The 20,246-nt window shown below is 34.0% G+C and overlaps 1 protein-coding gene across 1 annotated transcript in view; it reads right to left on the bottom strand.

Moving 5' to 3' along the window:
* LOC111044661 (esterase E4) overlaps nucleotides 1-20,246 on the bottom strand; it is an 86,631-nt gene that overhangs the window by 62,631 nt on the left and 3,754 nt on the right. The window contains exons 2-5 of the mRNA XM_039421514.1: nucleotides 18,445-18,579; nucleotides 16,890-17,034; nucleotides 11,952-12,137; nucleotides 10,764-10,954 (exon numbers count right to left, since the gene is read on the bottom strand). Of these exons, the coding sequence (XP_039277448.1) occupies nucleotides 10,764-10,954; nucleotides 11,952-12,137; nucleotides 16,890-17,034; nucleotides 18,445-18,579 (657 nt within the window). The remainder of the gene's footprint in view (nucleotides 1-10,763; nucleotides 10,955-11,951; nucleotides 12,138-16,889; nucleotides 17,035-18,444; nucleotides 18,580-20,246) is intronic.

The raw sequence follows: 20,246 nt of genomic DNA, 5'->3' as shown, positions 1-20,246 counted from the left end.
CTCGGTCCCCGATATTATCAGCTAATCATCGTCTTCTTTCTCCGAGCTGCGGTTTCGAATTGTAAATTCAAATTGATATAATATTAACTTCAGGCAGTCACAGAGTAAAGCTGCGTTAACACCAATAGATTCTATAGATTCTATTAGATTTAACATAACTACACATATCATACACATGATGAACATATGTGTTTTTCATGTGCCGTTCAATCTATAATAATCTAAGGATTAAGCTATTAACATTTTGTTTATAACTTTGGTGTAAACGCAACTTTAGATGCCAAGATTTATCATGACGTTCCGAGTTACGGATGATAATGTAAACGAATCAATGAAAAGCTTCATTTTCCTCATGAAATCTTTCCCATGAAAATTTCAACAGATTGTTCTTCTACAGGCGTTTCTACATGTTACAAAATGAAAATCCCAGTGAAAAACAGAAAGTGCCACTTGATAATTCCCAAATCATCTTTTTAATCGTAGTTCTGATTCAACTGAGCAAGAATTTTCTGAACTTACTGAGTTAATAAAGTAACATTTGAAATTATCATAAGTGCAATGGGACTTGGGATTACATCAATTCAGAATAAGTATATTATACCGGTATTCATTTTTACAGGATTGAAGTAGTGCAACATTTAGATTAGCACACCAATAGATTTTATTTGTAACGAAGTAAGTTTATTACTTTCATATCAAAGTTCAACTTTTTCCATTATGATATAGTATATTGACGACTGCTGCAAAACGATGTCTGGTAGCCCTGATAATGTAATGTGATATGTAATGCAATGAAATGTGATCGTATGGTTGATTGGAAGTATCCAACGAGCCTGATCAGATTTTTTAGTGGGGCCATTGGCAAACATTTTAAAAAAGCCCTGATATTATAACAATGAAAGTCTTCATTATAACAATAAAGTATTTCTAGTAGGTAGTATTTATAGTAGATGGCTGAATATTCTCGTTACCACATTGCAAAGGATGTTCAGTGAGGTCTACTGTCATCTGGACTACTAGAGTATTGTAACTCCTAATGTCAGATTGAGTAAGAGCTTGAAATTTATTCCTATTTAGTGTACTCCATGTTCAATAATCTGCCACTATCTTATATTAGAAGAAACTTGCCTCTGAATAAATAAAAAAAGCAGTAAATCTAATTCTGAATGAAAATGCTTATTATTCCGTAAATTAATTTTCAAATTGTTGAAAATGTGATATTCAATGCTGTGGGTTTATAAATAGTTTATGTTTTTTTTTGAATGTATGACTTAATTTATTCAATTGTACTGGTGCATAAGACTGATTTGATGAATGATTACACCATTCATAAGATGACTTCTAAAATGTTATGAATTGAATTGCTCATTTATTGTATAACAGACTATAAGCTGAATTCTTTAGACAAGGCCTGGTCGCCTAATCTACATCCAAATTGTTTGTATTTATCGGTCAGTATATTTCTTATTCCCAGACGCCAAGAAAGGGGTTTCAATTTTCGTAGAATAAGCACACAATTCAAAACTGTGTGTTTTTCAAAGAATGTTGTGATTTCAAATTCAAATTTCGTTTATCACACATATATACGAGAATTTAGAATTAATGAGAAAGTGGCCCGGAATAAGGTTTATGATTTTTGTTCTTCTGTATTTATACTAAGTGACGTATTCATCAGTGATGGCTCTTAAACTGTAGCCTTATTATCAAATAACGAGTTCAGAGCACCGGGAAAATGGGATTTATATCTTATTATAATAAATATTCAAAATTACGTTTCCAACCTACAATTATTGTCTTATTGTCATGTCCTTAAAGTTACTGAAAACCATATCGGTTGGGACTAGGTTTTTGTGTTACAAATAGTTCACCTAGATCTAGATGGCTATTGAAACATTATAAAGCATGATATTAGTGTCAAAGACAGAAATCTGCGTTTCAATTCATTATCATATGTGAGAGAGTTCGATATATTATAAGCTATATGGTGGGTGAGGAATAATAGTGTGTCCCTTATGCTACACTCACACACACACATATATATATATATATATATATATATATATATATATATATATATATATATATATATATATAGTACAAAACCTATCCATAGATTTTGGAAGCGTAATGTCTCTATCTTTTCCATCTTTTGAAACAGCATTTATTGTCTAAGGTTGGTGAAAGAAGTTTTCTGCATTCCATAACAACAAGCTGCAGACTGACGTCTCGGGTATTACAACCAAAATGCCTTGCTTTATAAACTATAAATACTCATTCAGTATTACAATGCCTGTCTTCCATGAAACAAGTCAAATGTTTCCCATTAGGTACTTCTGGAAAGCCCGGTCAATTAGCCATCGGTGGTGTCCTCAGGTAGAACTACCCTGCTCATAGACTATGTTCACTGAAGCGTAAAACCAAAGTTAACCAAATGCATCTATTTCTAAAAATTCTAGTGCCAGGTATAAAGTACTGCACTTTGGCGGCAGGAAATATTTAACATGTGTTTTCCATATTATACCCTTCCTGGAAAATATAGATTTTTGGCTAGTATTGTTTGCCTCCCCTCTACGAGGATGCTTTATCTGTGGATAATTATTTTATTTTGTTTAATTATTGAGAGAAAAAACAATATTGAACAACAAGGTACAATGGATTAATGTTACAAGCCTCCATTAGTGTAGGGGAGTGTCAGCCAGCCTTCAACTAGCTTCAAGCTTGCTTAACCCAACTGTCCAGTTGAAAGTGCATTTGGTAGTACTTATTTTGGGACTGCACTTGGTAAGTGCATTACATAATGGTGTTTCATGTTTCAAATTTATGAACCAGTTACATGCATAGATAGATAGATAAACTAAATAGCATTTACTGCCCACCTAAATCAGGGGGATCTGGAACTTGTCAAAAAATCTAAATGGTCGAACAAATAAGACACAGCCCACAGTAACAAATATACAAGACACAGGGAAAGAAGGCATAATACCATTCATATGGAGTAATGTTGAATGTACTCTTTGAGTAAAAAGCACTTTTAGAGAAATCTAACTTTAATTGAGATCCAAAGTTGCGTTCATTCATACTCTTCATGAAATCAGGTAAAATAATAAATAATTGGATGCCAGAGCTTCTGATGCATCTTTTTCCATTTTCATCGAAAAAAACACACTGGCGTCTGCCGTGTGACTTTATCACAATGCAGCACCTTGCATTTTCATTTGATGTCTCTCAATAAAATTTGTTGAACTATTCAGTTGGAAAAATAACTAGTAGTTCTGTGAACAGTAGACCTCGCGCAGTTAAAAACCACAGCCTCCATCAGGGTGAATTATGTGCTGTTATGACGTGTCGGCGAAATATCGATGTGTAAGCCACTAATGGCTGTTTGAAATGTATCGTCAATAATCATTGATATGAAGTATAATTATTATAATTAGAATGCTAATAATTTGTTGTGAATAACTACTATCATACCAAGTTGAAGTACCTACTTACCGAGTTGAAAGCAGAGAAAAGTCGGGAGAAAATAACAAGCTACCTACTTTGAGTTATCAATATTGCATGCCTCATCGCTTGCAATAGTTCACACGACAGCTGATTTTTACCAAATTACATTGGAATATTAATTGCATGCGTCATTTCATGCAATTAATAATCCACACGACAGCTGATTTATCATGAATAATTCTATAGTCTGATTTTTACGGTAATACTGGCGTTTGAAAGAGACTCTTTTTCTTTTTGTTTTATCCTTGAAATGCAAAATTTCAAAAAAAACCTTCTATATATACGTTGACGCGCAATAAAGTGTAATATACCTGTTGAATTTCATTGAAATCTATTGCCGCGTTTCGCCGTAAATGCGGAACAAAAAAATATTTGAACATAAAGAGAAATGCAAAACAGTCGACTTGAATCTTAGACCTCACTTCGCTCGGTCAATGAAACGTTGGATATCTGAGTTCTTTTTGAAGTCCTATGCTATTCTACTTGTTCTACTGAGCCAGTACCATTTTGATTTTTTTTTCATAGTACATGGCAGTATTGAAATTAACTGTTCTATTGATTTATTCTAACTTTGTCTACAGAATTGTGAAACTCTGCATATGAGGAGTACTGTATGTCTAATTTTTTTTTTTGTTATCCACGTCTGCATCTATTTTCAGTTTGAAGAACTGTATATCAATCTTGATTATTCAAATTTGTTATTGTTCAGCATACACACCCATTATTTACATACATATGAAAAGAAAATGATACACGATTTTTTTTTAGAACAATAAAGCCCAAGGTAAAAACCTGTGAGGGGAGAAAAATCCAAATTTTCACATGAAAACGTCACTCGAGAATAATTATGTCACCCGGCCTCATAACAGAGAGTCTTAGAGTCCTTGACTTAGAATAGTTAATCTCACAGTTGTACAGTCAGTGTCAGTGAGATTTTCTGCACACACTTCATTGTTACCATAATATTTGGATGATGGTATTTCTAGATGAAATGAATCGGCGTGAATACGCCGAATGGATCGACTCGTATCATTTGAGGATGGTGATAATGATAAGGAAACATTAAAAGGAATAGTCTCCATCTCCATTATGTTATTAGGGATTTGCTTGTGATCATGTTTCTATAAGGTCGTCATTTTATCAATTCGAAGATCAGCCTTCTTAAATTTAGGTCAACTTATACATTTCAACTCACGTTGCTACACGTTTCAACTTAGCAAAAGAACAGAGGGAATTAGTACTATTATTCTCTTGAGCCCTTGAAATATGCCTATTATTGTTCTTGGTACCTTATACATAAGGGACTCCATAATACAAGAACAAATCAGTCCTTGCCGGACAAAGCTAAGGAAAAAGAAAAATAATAATAAGAAGAAGACGACAGGAGGAGAAGAAGAACAAGCGATAAGAAGAAGAAGATAATAGAAAAAGGAGACAGAAGAGAAGAAGAAGAAGAAGAAGAAGAAGAAGGAAGAAAAGGAAGAAAATGAAAAATAATTAGAATAAAAAATATAGATAGGAGAAGATTATAACCGTTGAGTATACTATTTTATCTATAACCATTCTTTTGTTGAATTGAAAACTTATAAATTACTGGTGGTACTCCCATACAGTAATAGTCAGGGGTGTATTCAATACCGTTGGATAACATCTTTCCAATATTGTCTCATTCATCAGGAAGTATATAATATCTGTTCTTTCTTACATTGATATCACTTATGTATAAATTACTGCAGCATCAAAATTATTTGATATTAACTGAACAATTAAAAGTCACATTGAAATAGTTATTTTGGAGTTTGGTAGAAATACATTTACATGGAAATCAATTTATTCATTAAAGGCAATCTACATAATTCTAATAGGTTCTGATAACCCATAATGATAAAATAGGTGTTCAATGAATAAATGAGGCCTAACAACTTGAAATATATTTCAAATTATTTAAGATTAAATTGATTCTACCTCGGTGCTAGTCAGCTTTACATTTGTACATGTATCATTGTATTGAATTATTAAATATTTGATGATTTTTATAAAACGACATTTCAATCCTGGACTAGTAGTTATATGAACAGTAGACCTCGCGCAGTAATAAAACACAGCCTCGTCTCATACTGTACATGAGAGTAAATACTGTTTGTATGTTGTGTCGGCAAGATGTCGGTGTGAAAACGGCTAATGGCTGTTGGGGTTAGTGTATCAAAAATATGCTAACATCAAAAGCTGATCTCCTTCAACACACTGGCAACAGGTCAGCCCGAGTTAAAAGCAGATAGAGGTTGAGAGAAGATACTATGTTTACTTTCCGTTATTAATATTGCATGCGTCATTGCATGTAATGAATAGTCAACACGGCAGCAGATTTTTTACTAAGTAACATAAAGATATTAATTGCATGCGCTATTGCATGCAATTAAAAATCCACTCGACAGCTGATTCATGATGAATGATTCTATTCTGATTTTTACTGTAATATTGGCGTTCGAAGGAGACTTTTTTACCTATTGGATTAACCTTAAAATTCAAAATTTCCAAAAATCTTCTATATACGTCGAGGCACAATTTAAAAATGAAAAGACCTGTCAAATGTCATGGTAATCTATTGCTGCGTTTAGCCGTAATTGCGGAACATATAAACATAAAGAGAAATGCAAAACCGTCCACTTGAATCTTAGAACTCACTTCGCTCGGACAATAAATCGGAATTTAAGAAACCACAAATATCCTGGATGGAAAGGGGAATCAATTGTTATGTAGATTTGAATCTAAATGTCTAGGATCCACTAAACAGTGTACTAAATTCATCATTTTTTCTCCACAGGAGAAACGTTTAAAGCTGGCATCAAATGATGTTACCACATTATTTACATATGTAAATTATATATCTATATATGTATGTCACGTGGATTGAAGGAGCGTTGTTTGTCACGTTGTTTGTTGATTGAAGGAAGATTCTATTTTACTATTCAAATAAATCATAATGTAATTATTTACTTATCCACTTCGAGATTCAAATAGTGATAATAAGTAGGTAATGAAATGTATGGCAAACACTTCAGTTACTATGTAGGCCTACTGTATTGTATTCTGTAGTGTCTTATTTTTTACTAAAGTGATGAAGTATCAGAAAATACTATTATTCAGCATTGTTATGTATTATTTTCAATGTCATTTTTTTTCTCTTTCTTTTCAATACTTTAAAATTTGTTATTATTTTAAATAAGTAGTCAACTTAACTATTGTTTGTTTTTAATCATATTTTCTGTATTGTTATAATACTTGATAGAGAGTTGAGTGTAAGAGAGGGTCGACTGCGCCCTTACTTCGCTCTCTAAGAAAAATAAAGGCAGTCATTCTATTCTATTCATGTCACCATAATATATATATATATATATATATATATATATATATATAATATATATATATATATATATATATATATATATTAAAAAACAGATGACATCCAATTTATTAGAACAAATGGAATGCCTTCATCTTCATGTGTAGGCAACACACCACACCAACCTTGTTCCTGTGAGACTGACCTTGTCTCTGTGACACTCCACTTGTTCGAATGGGACTCTATACCTCTCTGTGAGACTCACCTTGTCTCTGTGGGACTCACCTTGTCTCTGTGAGACTCACCTTGTCTCTGTGGGAACTTGTTCCTGTGAGACTGCCATTTATAGAAATACTTGTTCCTATGAAACTTGTCTCTGTGACACTAATATCGTTCAAAAACACTACTTGTCTCTGTAAGAACTTGTCTCTGTGAAACATCCCCTTATAAGTTATAAGTGGAAAATGCAACTTTCAAACCACCCTCATCCCTTCAGCACATGATGTAGGGGTTGGGATTGTTGATATGCTCACTTTCAAACTGGTCTCAACAAAGCTGCAAAGTCGAAAATTGTGTTCCAAACATTCCTTTCGAATTTAATTGTCAACTAATCTATTGTTGCTGAACAGGAAATTTCATTCTCAACACTAAAACTGCTGCAACACTGGTAGGGAAATGAGTAAAATAGTGTGAACATACATCAAATTGAAGATAATTCGATGCTCTATCAGCTCATAATCAGCGCGGATTTTTCTAATCAATCGTTCAAAAATTATAAGGCCGAAAAAATAGGAGGCAGAAGTGTTTTTTCAAAAAATGTCTCACATTCAAGAGCGGATATCTCAGAAACTATGAGAGATATGGAAAAAATGTATGGAATAAAACTTGTTGGTAATTTTGTAAGCTTCAATTTTGCACAGAATACAAATGTCCATGAGATGCAAAGTTTCCAAGATATATGCGAAAAATGAGTACGGCTCAACTTCGGCTGACGGCAAATGCCATGCCTAATGAACTGTTTACTTCTGATTCACTGTTTATCATTTCAATTCGTTTCTTCGTTTTCTACATTGAGAACTGTTTGAATCGTTTTGTTGCATAAAGTTCATTTCTTTTCTATTCTACAGAACAACACTTTCCTTTACTATAAAACTCGTGGGAAAAGTTTAAAATTTCCAAACAATGAAATTTTTAACATATTGATTACAGTTGAATTGAGGTCATACATATTTCTGAAATATGACAAAAATACTTTGGGGAAGTATCGTCGTTATACCAATAACTTTTATATAATATACAGGGTGATTCATAATTATGGTAAAATAATTTAATACGTGATAGTAGAGGTGAAAATAAGAAAAAAAGTTCTCATAAACATATATCCATAAACGCTCCATTAGCGAGCTATACAGGGTGAAAGATTTCGCCCGGAATTCAGTTCCTCTGGTGAAATACACCAATGCTGAATTGTTTGGGGACTAGTTTTTGAAAAACTTATGCTGGATTCATATGGGAAAATATCTGAAAAACTAAATAAAACTAGTCTGGAAGCTGTAGTGTGAGTAGTTTTTGAGAAAAAAGTTGAAATATGCAAAAAATCTAAGTAGAAAAACACAGACTTCTACGTTTGATGCCCAATAACTTTCTTTACTGACCAGTGAACAAATGATTTTTTTGCAATAAAAATTGTAGAGAATTCCATTCTGAAAAAAATGATGTGAACTGTGTAAACTAAATTCGAATAAAAGTTGGATAAAATGTATTCTTATGTAGTACATTACACCACAAAATTTGCTGTTTTATGAGGAGAGAACTAATAACTCATAGGTTGTAGCTGATTGCAAATAGAACATTGATTTTGAGAACAGCTGTTCCAAAACAGCTGATTCATTTTGTTTTAAATAAAAAATATTTGAAAGAAATTATCAGCTGAAAATTATTTTCAGAAATATTTTAGCTCACTGTTGAACAAAAAAAAAAACAAACTGTAAGTTAGGCCTACTGTAGCCGCACTGTGTTTTTTGTTTAACCTATTAACCAGTTATTTGTAACCATCTCACTTTGCTTTTGTGTTAAGTGTCAACTTTTAAAAAAATGGTAGGTAATTTTAGACATTATTCATACTCCGAGTTAGCTGACATCCATTTAATGTATGGAATGGGACACTACTGTAATAGTACTGAAGCAAGACGTTTGTATCAAGAGAACTTTCCTAACCGAGTATGTCCAAGTTCAAGGTTTTTTGCCACTATTCATCAACGTCTGTCTGAGACAGATTCTTTGATAACCAAAGAGCACATTTATGCAGGCAGACCCCGATCCACTAAGACTATTGAGTTAGAAGAACAAGTTCTTAATGAAATTTATTAACATCCCGAGAAGAACACAAGAGAATTGTCAGTGCAGTTTTATGTCAATCAATCTATTATTTGGAGGATACCAAGAGAGAAACAATTACTTCCATACCACCTCCAGAAAGTTCATACTCTATTGCCACAAGACTGTATTCCCTGTGCAGGTATTTGCCGATGGTTTTTAGTGAAACTTGTTTACCTAAACTTTTTACAAACCGTTTTATTTACCGATGAGGCACACTTTATAAGAACAGCTATCGTTAACGTCCACAACTAACATATTTGGTCAGCTGAGAATCCTCATGCCATCAATCCCAATCTTCCACAACATCAGTTTTCAGTAAACATTTGGGCAGGAATCATAGGAGATCATCTACTTCTGTTCGAGCTTCCTCCCAGGCTTAATGGCATAATCTACTAGTCTTTTGGTATAAGTTTAATGTCATTTAGATATGCTACTTTCATATGAAAGAAAACTTTTTATAAAAAACCGAATATTTCATTTGCAATCAGGTACAACTTATGAGTTATTAGTTATCTCCTCATAAAACAGCAAATTTTTGTGGTGTAATGTACTACATAAGAATACATTTTATCCAACTTTTATTCGAATTTAGTCTACACAGCTTACATCATTCTTTTTAGAATTGAATTCTCTACAAATTCTATTGCGAAAAATTATTTGTTTACTGGTCATTAAAGAAAGTTATTGGGCATCAAAAGTAGAAGTCTGTGTTTTTCTACTTAGATTTTTTGCATATTTCAATTTTTTCTCAAAAACTACTCACACTACAGCTTCCAGACTAGTTTTATTTAGTTTTTCAGATATTTTTCCATATGAATTCAGCATCAGTGTTTCAAAAACTAGTCCCCAAACAATTCAGCATTGGTGTATTTCACAAGAGGAACTGAATTCCGGGCGAAATCTTTCACCCTGTATAGCTCGCTAATGAAGCGTTTATGGATATATGTTTATGAGAACTTTTTTTATTATTTTTACCTCTACTATCAAGTATTGAATTATTATACCATAATTATGAATCACCCTGTATAGTAATATATTCAGTAGGAAAATAATGGTGAGGCCCAACCCACTTGCCTCACTCTTATTATCGCCTCACTCTATAATAATTATCATCATCTCTTATCAAGTCAGCACCCATCAGAAGTACAATGAACTAACTTGGCAAATGAGAAGTTTTCAAATACTTTAGAATAAATAGAATTGATAATTGGCAGAGATCAAATCTGAATTCTTATGTAATGCTTGTACTGGCCTGTAGATAAAGTGTAGTATGATGGTGGTAGTGCTCTCATTTCAGAGATGAATGAGAAAGATGTTTTTTAATACAATCTTTCTACTTAATACTTGTCCACCACCAATGCATTACAGGGAAACTTATGTTTGTACCTACTTACATGAATTCATCAGATCATAAAATTATTCTACAGCACATTAGAAAACTACGGTATATCAGTAAGCTACAATCTATGAAGAAACTCACAATTTGCAACTTAATCGGGGTAAGAATATAAATATTTTCGAATCCAATAAATCTTACCCTCATAGCATCGTACTGGCTGGTTATATTACTTGCTGGAATTTTTCTCAAGCAATCGATAATTTCCTTACTTGAAGGGAGAGAACAATTGAAGAGTCCAGCCAGCTTCTTTGTGAATTGCATTGGATTTTTGGAAATCAATCCTCTCTGAGTCACTCCACAGCTCATTGCAATCACTTTATGAAACAGACCTGAGAAAATTATTCTTATGAATGTTTTTCCACTATTTATCAAAAAGGGTAGAATGCATTAATATATTTTTTCTACAACTGCGCGTAAAGAAAGAATTTACACACTCAATTCTCCTCGTAAAACAGCTTATTTCTGAGGAGAATCTACTTTTTCGCTCACTAACCATCCGCGCATGCGCAGTAGATTTACTTTACGCTCCCAAATCATTTGCACATCCGCAGAAGAGTTTTTTACGCTTCCTAATCAGCTGATTGTAAGCAGCTCGCCAAAAAGTCAGATCTTAACCTAAAAAGTCTTTAATTGTAACTCCGTCGATATAAGTAATTCAACAGGTTTGGGCAGTTGTAGAAAAATGTAGTATGTAATTCGCGCATAATGCTTCTTTATTGCTCTTGCAAAATTATCACGCTCCGCTTCGCGTCGCGTGATAACTGTTTTCCGCGAGCGATAAAGTCGCGCATTATTCTCTTAATACATGAATAGCTATTAAAGTATTTTTGAGGTTGCATTAGAATTGAACTCCCGGATCAAAGTTTATTCTACCTACAGTGCTTATGTTGTGTTGCTTGTAACGGTAATTAATGTTTCATCACCACTGTTTTAAAAAATCATCCTGTATCAATAATTTTACTATGGATAAATTTGAAGCAGATTCAGACCAGAGAAGCATTGTTTGTAAAAATTATTGTAAATTGACAGGAAAGTAATAATACGTTGTGGCCCAATTCTATTCATCCATCGATGATTTTCATTGAATATTTAAAAAAAAAATGATCATAACACAATTTGCTATAAAATACTGAATTCATTCATTGCTCCTATACTAGATATCTAGGTCCTTATTGAACTCAATATATGAAACGTCACCTAGTTTCCAAACTGCTCATAAAGAACTTCATTGTTGAATTACTATGAATTCTATTGTAATGAATACGCGATATTGAATAATACTGAACTTCGGAAGAGGATATTCAATATAACTAAACCCTCTATTACCTTTTGACATGGGGGAGAGCATATGATAGTAAGTACTGGCAGAGCCGGCGCTATAGCCAACAAGAGTGACACTGTCTGGATCTCCTCCGAAATTGGAGATATGACTCTTGACCCATCGTAACGCGGCTACTTGGTCCTTGAGTCCGTAGTTTCCTTCTGCTTCTTCATCTCCAGTGCTGAGAAAACCTGAAGTGAACAGGTTATTCATGTTACCATACAATATACAACCCACTAATATATGTGCAAAAATCTATAGGCAAAATCTATTTTATGAATTCAAATCACGAAACATTGAAGGATATTGAAGGATAACCTATTACGAATTGAAATATTCGAGGATATGAAGCTGAAACAATCAAGGCCTCAACATCAGCCTAACAAATCACCCTGTACACATTGATTTGTATTTTATGCACTTCATTTATTTTTGAAAACACGTTATGTTTTGAGTACCACTTGAAAATTACAGTCATTTACTGAAAAAATAAATTAAGTGCATAGAATGAAAGGGTTTCAGTTGATTTGTTTGGAAATATTGAGTATTCCTAGAATATACCATACATGGATAAATTATCATTCAAAAGAATTATTCCTAACTATATTATTCAAAGTTGATTGTTTAAAAATATTAAGTAATCCTTAACTTACGCAAATAATTATCATTCAAAAGAATATTTTTCGAATGAGATTGGAAGGCCTTATGAGTTGATACCTCGTCTAAATAGACAAAGCCTCGTACAAACTCGAGTACAGTACTGGGTAAGATCAGCAAAGTTGAACTGAAGAAGTTTCTCCAGTTAACAGAATCCTACCTTCTTTTGTTATTGCCATGTATTGAGAAAATCATATGTTATTTAGAATGAATAGATGACGTTGGATTTGGAATGAAAAGTCAGTTCTTGATCTGGCCTGATGGCATTAAGTTGATTATGTTTTTCTTGTATCCAAGTAAATAAACGATACTTAACAATGGCGACGAGAAGAAAGAAACAAGGGAAGGAAAGGAATGAAGAACTTCAAAGGATCGACAAGGATTCGACTGAAGTTCGTTCTCTGAATTTGGGAAAACTTCCCGAATTCAATATTCCCTCGGAGGATTGTGATATTTTCTAATAACTACTGGATCAATTTATTTGAAGTCAACGCAATTCTGGAGGTCTGTGAAGTTTCTGTTTTAGCAACGTTTCTAGGTACTGAGGCATATAAGTATTTAAGTGAATGCGTATTAGACGAAAAGACAAGAGCTACCAAGAGCTTTGCGGGATTATGAGAAGCCAGTTTTCACATTCAGTTTCTGTTTACAGAGAATGAATCAATTTATATGATCTAGAACAGCGACCAGAATATGATTTGAAAGCTTGATACGGTACGCTATAATAAAGGAACAGTCTACTACGCGTGATTTTGAGTCTAGATTGGAGAAGGTTCTAAAGGATAAATTTGTTTGAAGTTTATTAGAGAGTAATAGAAAGGATCGATTATGTGAAGAGCAACCTAACAAGAATTATATAAGTTAGCTTTGTCAAGAGAAAATAAGCTCAGTAAGAAACCTCACGGGTCGGAGTAGAAGTTTCAACGTCAAGGTTTAAGAGAAATAATAAATCCAGGGAGAATAATTTAGTTCGAAATGACCATAAAATTACTGTGAGGTATGTGGGAAAAATTATTCACATAATTCGGTTATTTGTGAATACAATGGATATAAATGTAGAATAATTATGTAAGAAGGTATGTAGGTCATTTGCCTCGGCCACTCTAGGTGAACTTTTTTCTAAATGAAAATTTTAATTCTGAATGTTGAATTCTCTTAGAGATGTTAAATTTTTCTCATCAAATAACCTAATACATAGCTTGACATTTTGCCTTAAAGGGAATTTGTGAAGAGGACTTTTCTGAGTAATGAAGCGTTTTCAAGTCAGAAAAGCTTGCAATGAGAATACTATCATGGTTAGCAAAATCTGGTATGTGAAAAGTTTGTATTGAGTCAGTCTGATTCATTCAGTTGTTACGAATACATGACAATATGTACAGAGTCAAATAGTAGAAATATACTGTGAGAGGGATCAAAAGGATTGACAAAATTAGATTTTTAAGCTCCTCTTGATGAACATTGACCTGTTAATGCGATTGCTATAAAAAATTATACTAATAGTCCAGTCACTATATACATTGGTGCATGCAATTTATATCATAGTTCTGATTTTTCATATATTATTTGGGTACATAGGAAAAGTCCAGAACCAATTTCTTCATGCAAAATTCCCTTGTGCTAGATACAGAGTGGCCCAAAAACCTCGAATTTTCCAGTATTCAGCTATCTGTGCCAGTGATGGGACAGAAAAATTTGCTGTGCATTTTGTTTGGATTATAAAATTCTGAATAAAATGAGATCATTCAGTACTATCTCCAATGAGTACTAAGTTATAATTTTTCAAAAATGAGTGAAATTTGTAGAAAAAAATAAATTTTGATGAATTTTAGTCTTTGATCAACAATATTTTCCGATTGTTACCTTGAATATGTATAATTCAATCTCTCTGGACGTTGTTTTTGTGCTTTACAATCTGAGATCAGGTAGAGCGCTCTATCTCATATAGATCTCCAGGTACATCCGACAACAATGCTCCTTGTATTGTAAAAAACACCTTATTTTTAGCTTCAACCATCATCACCAACTTACATTGTCGTCACATCGATATTTCGCACGATGATATAAGTCCATGATACTACGTTCTATAAAAATCACCCGTTGGATGCACTTCATTTCAGTATTTCCTAGTGGAGAGGCGCGCCTAAGGACACTTAAAGGATCAAAATTTCAAACACTTATAATTTTTGACACAATGCTCAGATTTCATCGTATTCGTACTACACTTCATTCTTCTCGGCTTGTCAAGGTGGTCCAAAATCATGCATCATAAGTCAAATCCGGTCGAAAAATGAAAAATTTATTGTTGAGTGTACTTAGAGTACAGGAAACAAGAAAAATATTGTTGCAAACCAAAAATAGTTTCCATAATCATATTTATGTTATAATATGCGGAATAGAATGATTCACTCATTCACTCACTCACCCAATGCGTCCAATCTGTAATTGATTGTGACTAGAACAACATCTTCATTCATTAGGTAGTCTGGTCCGTTCCAATAGCTGGCTCCAGTCATGGCAAAAAATCCACCAGGATGAAAATAAACTATAACAGGGTTTTTATCGTCAAGCTGAAATAAACAGAACATACTATAGGTATCATAAAATCTAATTTGACTTCTGTGATTTTACAATAGCTTTTTTGAAATGCATGTAATTTTCATGATGTTATTAGTGATCATAAGCTTGAGCAAATAAGGCTAATCCTACTGTTGATGTGTCAATAGCCTTTTAATTTCCTTGCCCTATTACCATAGGTAAGGAAAGTATTGCTTTCCGATAAAAATTGAGGTACCCAAATTTCTAAATTTCTATACGTTTCAAGGTCCCCTGAGTCCAAAAAAGTAGTTTTTCGGTATTGGTCTGTATGTATGTGCGTGTGTGTGTGTGTGTGTGGTGTGTGTGTGTGTGTGTGTGTGTGTGTGTGTGTGTGTGTGTGTGTGTGTGTGTGGTGTGTGTGTGTGTGTGTGTGTGTGTGTGTGGTGTGTGTGTGTGTGTGTGTGTGTGTGTGGTGTGTGTGTGTGTGTGTGTGTGTGTGTGTGTGTGTGTGTGTGTGTGTGGTGTGTGTGTGTGTGTGTGTGTGTGTGTGTGTGTGTGTGTATGTGTGTGTGTGTGTATGAGTGTGTGTGCGCCAAAAAATTTCAAGTGGAGAAGATTGAGTTTAAAAATCTCTACAATTAATGTTCAGTAGCATTTCCACCTAAAGTTGAGAATGACCTCGAAATTAGAGAAAAAAATATTATTCAATTGAAAACTGTTGGCAACTGTTGATTCTATAAAATCATTCACTATGAAGAGATAGCAGACTTCGTGTGTCTGCAGCGCTATTGTCCTGTCACCAGCTGGCTCAGATCTCAGAAAAGTATACTTGAGATGCACGGGAGCACTAGCGTCAGTTGATCAATTTTCATAGCTCAAGGAAAGTTGTGTGAGTGCACCACACCAGATTTTTTCATTAGATATTCAGTGTAGAAAAGTGTAATTCTCCAATAGACCAATTCTTGAAATGATTGATTATTCAACGTTATTTGTATTAAGCAGGAATACTTAGCTAACAAGCAAGTCAGCTTTCAGCTAGTAGAATGATTAGTTTGAAAGTTAATCAAGTGGAACTTCGAACTCCCTCAAGTTTTTACAAGTTGACGAGTGAGTTACAACAGGTGAAGTTGGTCCGTTATTCAGCATGACTTGGCAAGCAGAACTGAATTTCATAATGTGAGTTAGCCAACTTTCACGGTTCAAGTTCATCTGTCATACAATTCAACTCTCAAACTCTTTCGATATTAGTAAAGAATGCAAATCCACCTTATTACTTATATTCTCTGTTTTGTCTTATATGAAATTGTTTTCAAGCTTGAAATTTTAATTTCAATTTAAGCATTTCAAATAATTTGTCAGTTCCCTTATAGATTGAATCATAAAGACACATCATTATCAAGTATGAAGCCTAATAAAATGGATGTACATAAAAACGTACTTTTTTTGAGTAGACATTCAAGTATAGACAGTCTTCGTTGTTAGGTCCCACTGTTTCCCCACCAATTTGCGGACATACTGCAGCATCTGAAGTGGCGTTCCACATACCTTTCCATTTCTTTACTGGTACCGGTGCCTGGAAAATTCAAATTCGGAACAATATCTAATTCAGTCGAAAAATGAAAAATTTATTGTTGAGTGTACTTAGAGTACAGGAAACAAGAAAAATATTGTTGCAAACCAAAAATAGTTTCCATAATCATATTTATGTTATAATATGCGGAATAGAATGATTCACTCATTCACTCACTCACCCAATGCGTCCAATCTGTAATTGATTGTGACTAGAACAACATCTTCATTCATTAGGTAGTCTGGTCCGTTCCAATAGCTGGCTCCAGTCATGGCAAAAAATCCACCAGGATGAAAATAAACTATAACAGGGTTTTTATCGTCAAGCTGAAATAAACAGAACATACTATAGGTATCATAAAATCTAATTTGACTTCTGTGATTTCACAATAGCTTTTTTGAAATGCATGTAATTTTCATGATGTTATTAGTGATCATAAGCTTGAGCAAATAAGGCTAATCCTACTGTTGATGTGTCAATAGCCTTTTAATTTCCTTGCCCTATTACCATAGGTAAGGAAAGTATTGCTTTCCGATAAAAATTGAGGTACCCAAATTTCTAAATTTCTATACGTTTCAAGGTCCCCTGAGTCCAAAAAAGTAGTTTTTCGGTATTGGTCTGTATGTATGTGCGTGTGTGTGTGTGTGTGGTGTGTGTGTGTGTGTGTGTGTGTGTGTGTGGTGTGTGTGTGTGTGTGTGTGTGTGTGTGTGTGTTGTGTGTGTTGTGTGTGTGTGTGTGTTGTGTGTGTGTGTGTGTGTGTGTGTGTGTGTGTGTGTGTGTGTGTGTGTGTGTGTGTGTGTGTGTGTGTGTGTGTGTGTGTGTGTGTGTGTGTTGTGTGTGTGTGTGTGTGTGTATGTGTGTGTGTGTGTGTGTATGAGTGTGTGTGCGCCAAAAAATTTCAAGTGGAGAAGATTGAGTTTAAAAATCTCTACAATTAATGTTCAGTAGCATTTCCACCTAAAGTTGAGAATGACCTCGAAATTAGAGAAAAAAATATTATTCAATTGAAAACTGTTGGCAACTGTTGATTCTATAAAATCATTCACTATGAAGAGATAGCAGACTTCGTGTGTCTGCAGCGCTATTGTCCTGTCACCAGCTGGCTCAGATCTCAGAAAAGTATACTTGAGATGCACGGGAGCACTAGCGTCAGTTGATCAATTTTCATAGCTCAAGGAAAGTTGTGTGAGTGCACCACACCAGATTTTTTCATTAGATATTCAGTGTAGAAAAGTGTAATTCTCCAATAGACCAATTCTTGAAATGATTGATTATTCAACGTTATTTGTATTAAGCAGGAATACTTAGCTAACAAGCAAGTCAGCTTTCAGCTAGTAGAATGATTAGTTTGAAAGTTAATCAAGTGGAACTTCGAACTCCCTCAAGTTTTTACAAGTTGACGAGTGAGTTACAACAGGTGAAGTTGGTCCGTTATTCAGCATGACTTGGCAAGCAGAACTGAATTTCATAATGTGTGTTAGCCAACTTTCACGGTTCAAGTTCATCTGTCATACAATTCAACTCTCAAACTCTTTCGATATTAGTAAAGAATGCAAATCCACCTTATTACTTATATTCTCTGTTTTGTCTTATATGAAATTGTTTTCAAGCTTGAAATTTTAATTTCAATTTAAGCATTTCAAATAATTTGTCAGTTCCCTTATAGATTGAATCATAAAGACACATCATTATCAAGTATGAAGCCTAATAAAATGGATGTACATAAAAAACGTACTTTTTTTGAGTAGACATTCAAGTATAGACAGTCTTCGTTGTTAGGTCCCACTGTTTCCCCACCAATTTGCGGACATACTGCAGCATCTGAAGTGGCGTTCCACATACCTTTCCATTTCTTTACTGGTACCGGTGCCTGGAAAATTCAAATTCGGAACAATATCTAATTCAGTCGAAAATGAATTTTGGTTTTTTCATCAAGAAAATGCGTCTGAGATTGATTAATTATTGTAATTCCAGGTCTTCATAACCAAAGGCTTTTGAATCTTGATTGTTGGATCCCGAGTCACTACTATATCCTTCTAAATAACTAAGGTATTCAACACCAGGTCTGGGGTTGATTCTTGAATCATAGCTGATTTATCTTTTAAGTCAATAAATAATTGCTAATGTTATTATGAGTAGTTATTAGTTTTGGTATGAACGATAGCATCATTGCATTCACTTGATATTGGATAGGATGTGGTTGCAATAAAAATACGTACAAGACAACGTGCCCTTCAACTGTAACTATTACAAAAATATAAGTCAATGAATTTAATAAAGAATAGTAGAATTATAGTTTAATAATCTATTTTCATAACCTGAAAATTGAATAAAAATAGATAAGCCACTGGGTTGGTCAACCAGGTTACGAATAATCTATTTGAGAATTCTTTACGTTCAGGTAAAGTCATCGGAGACAGGTCTACCTTAACATTGATAGAGTCATCCTTTTCTTTTGCAATTCTTGGTGATAATTCTTTATTCTATTGAAATAAGACTGAGGATTGCATTGATAGGTGCCCGATAACAGGGAACTTTGGGCTTCCTTGAAGATTCAAGCATTTGACCAACCAGAACACACAAAAGCTTTCCTGACCTAAATAGACCATTTGCTTTTTAAACCCCTCATCGATTTTAATTTGATCTTCCATTGAACTATTTTTTTAATATTTCAACCAGGAAAAGTAACATAAGAAAATAATGTGGCTAAAGAAGTGGATGCTAGGATAATGTCCGGAAATAGGGTCTATTTCGCCCTTCGGAATATCCTCTAGTCCAAGAATGTGTCAAAAAAGGCAAAATAAAAATTTACACAACAGTTTTAAGACCAATAATGACATATGAGGCCGAAACTTGGACACTAACTAGAAGAGAAGAAGGTCTGCTACAGAGATGGGAAAGAAAGATTTTAAGAAGAATTTTTGGAGTGATCAAGGAAAATTAAATATGGAGGATAAGAACAAACGAGGAACTAGGAAGATTGTTCGAGGAGACCAGTATTCCATTCTGTTGTGAAAATTATGAGATGGCTGAGATGGGCTGATCATGTGTACAGAATGCTGGAAGGGAGGGTGCCAAAAATGGTGCTGGAAGGCAAACACGAAGGAAGAAGACTACAAGAAAGACCAAGAGAGCGGTGGGTTGACGATGTGGAGGAGGATTTGCGAAGACTGGTTATAAGAAGATGGAAAAGAACAGCAGAATGTCGAGAAAGATGGAAGGATGTGGCTGTGAAGGCTAAGGCTCTACTTGGGCTGTAGTGCCAATAATGATGATGAACCAGGAAAAGATGAACCAATTCAAGGAACCAAGGATGATGAACCAAGGATGATGAACCAAGGATGATGAACCAAGGATGATGAACCAATTCTATGATCTACCTATCATAGAATTGTGTCACTGGTAGGTGTTAAAGAAGAACTTTATTGGTTGAAAATACCTACAATCTAGACCCAAAATATCTACTTTTTTCCCAATGAGTATTGTCATTGTTAGATTATTCAGTATACGCCATATTAATAAGATGGTTGTACAGTT

The sequence above is a fragment of the Nilaparvata lugens genome, chromosome 2, assembly GCF_014356525.2.
Source record: "Nilaparvata lugens isolate BPH chromosome 2, ASM1435652v1, whole genome shotgun sequence".
Classification (NCBI taxonomy): Eukaryota; Metazoa; Arthropoda; class Insecta; order Hemiptera; family Delphacidae; genus Nilaparvata; species Nilaparvata lugens.
This window is presented reverse-complemented; position numbering and strand designations above follow the sequence as displayed.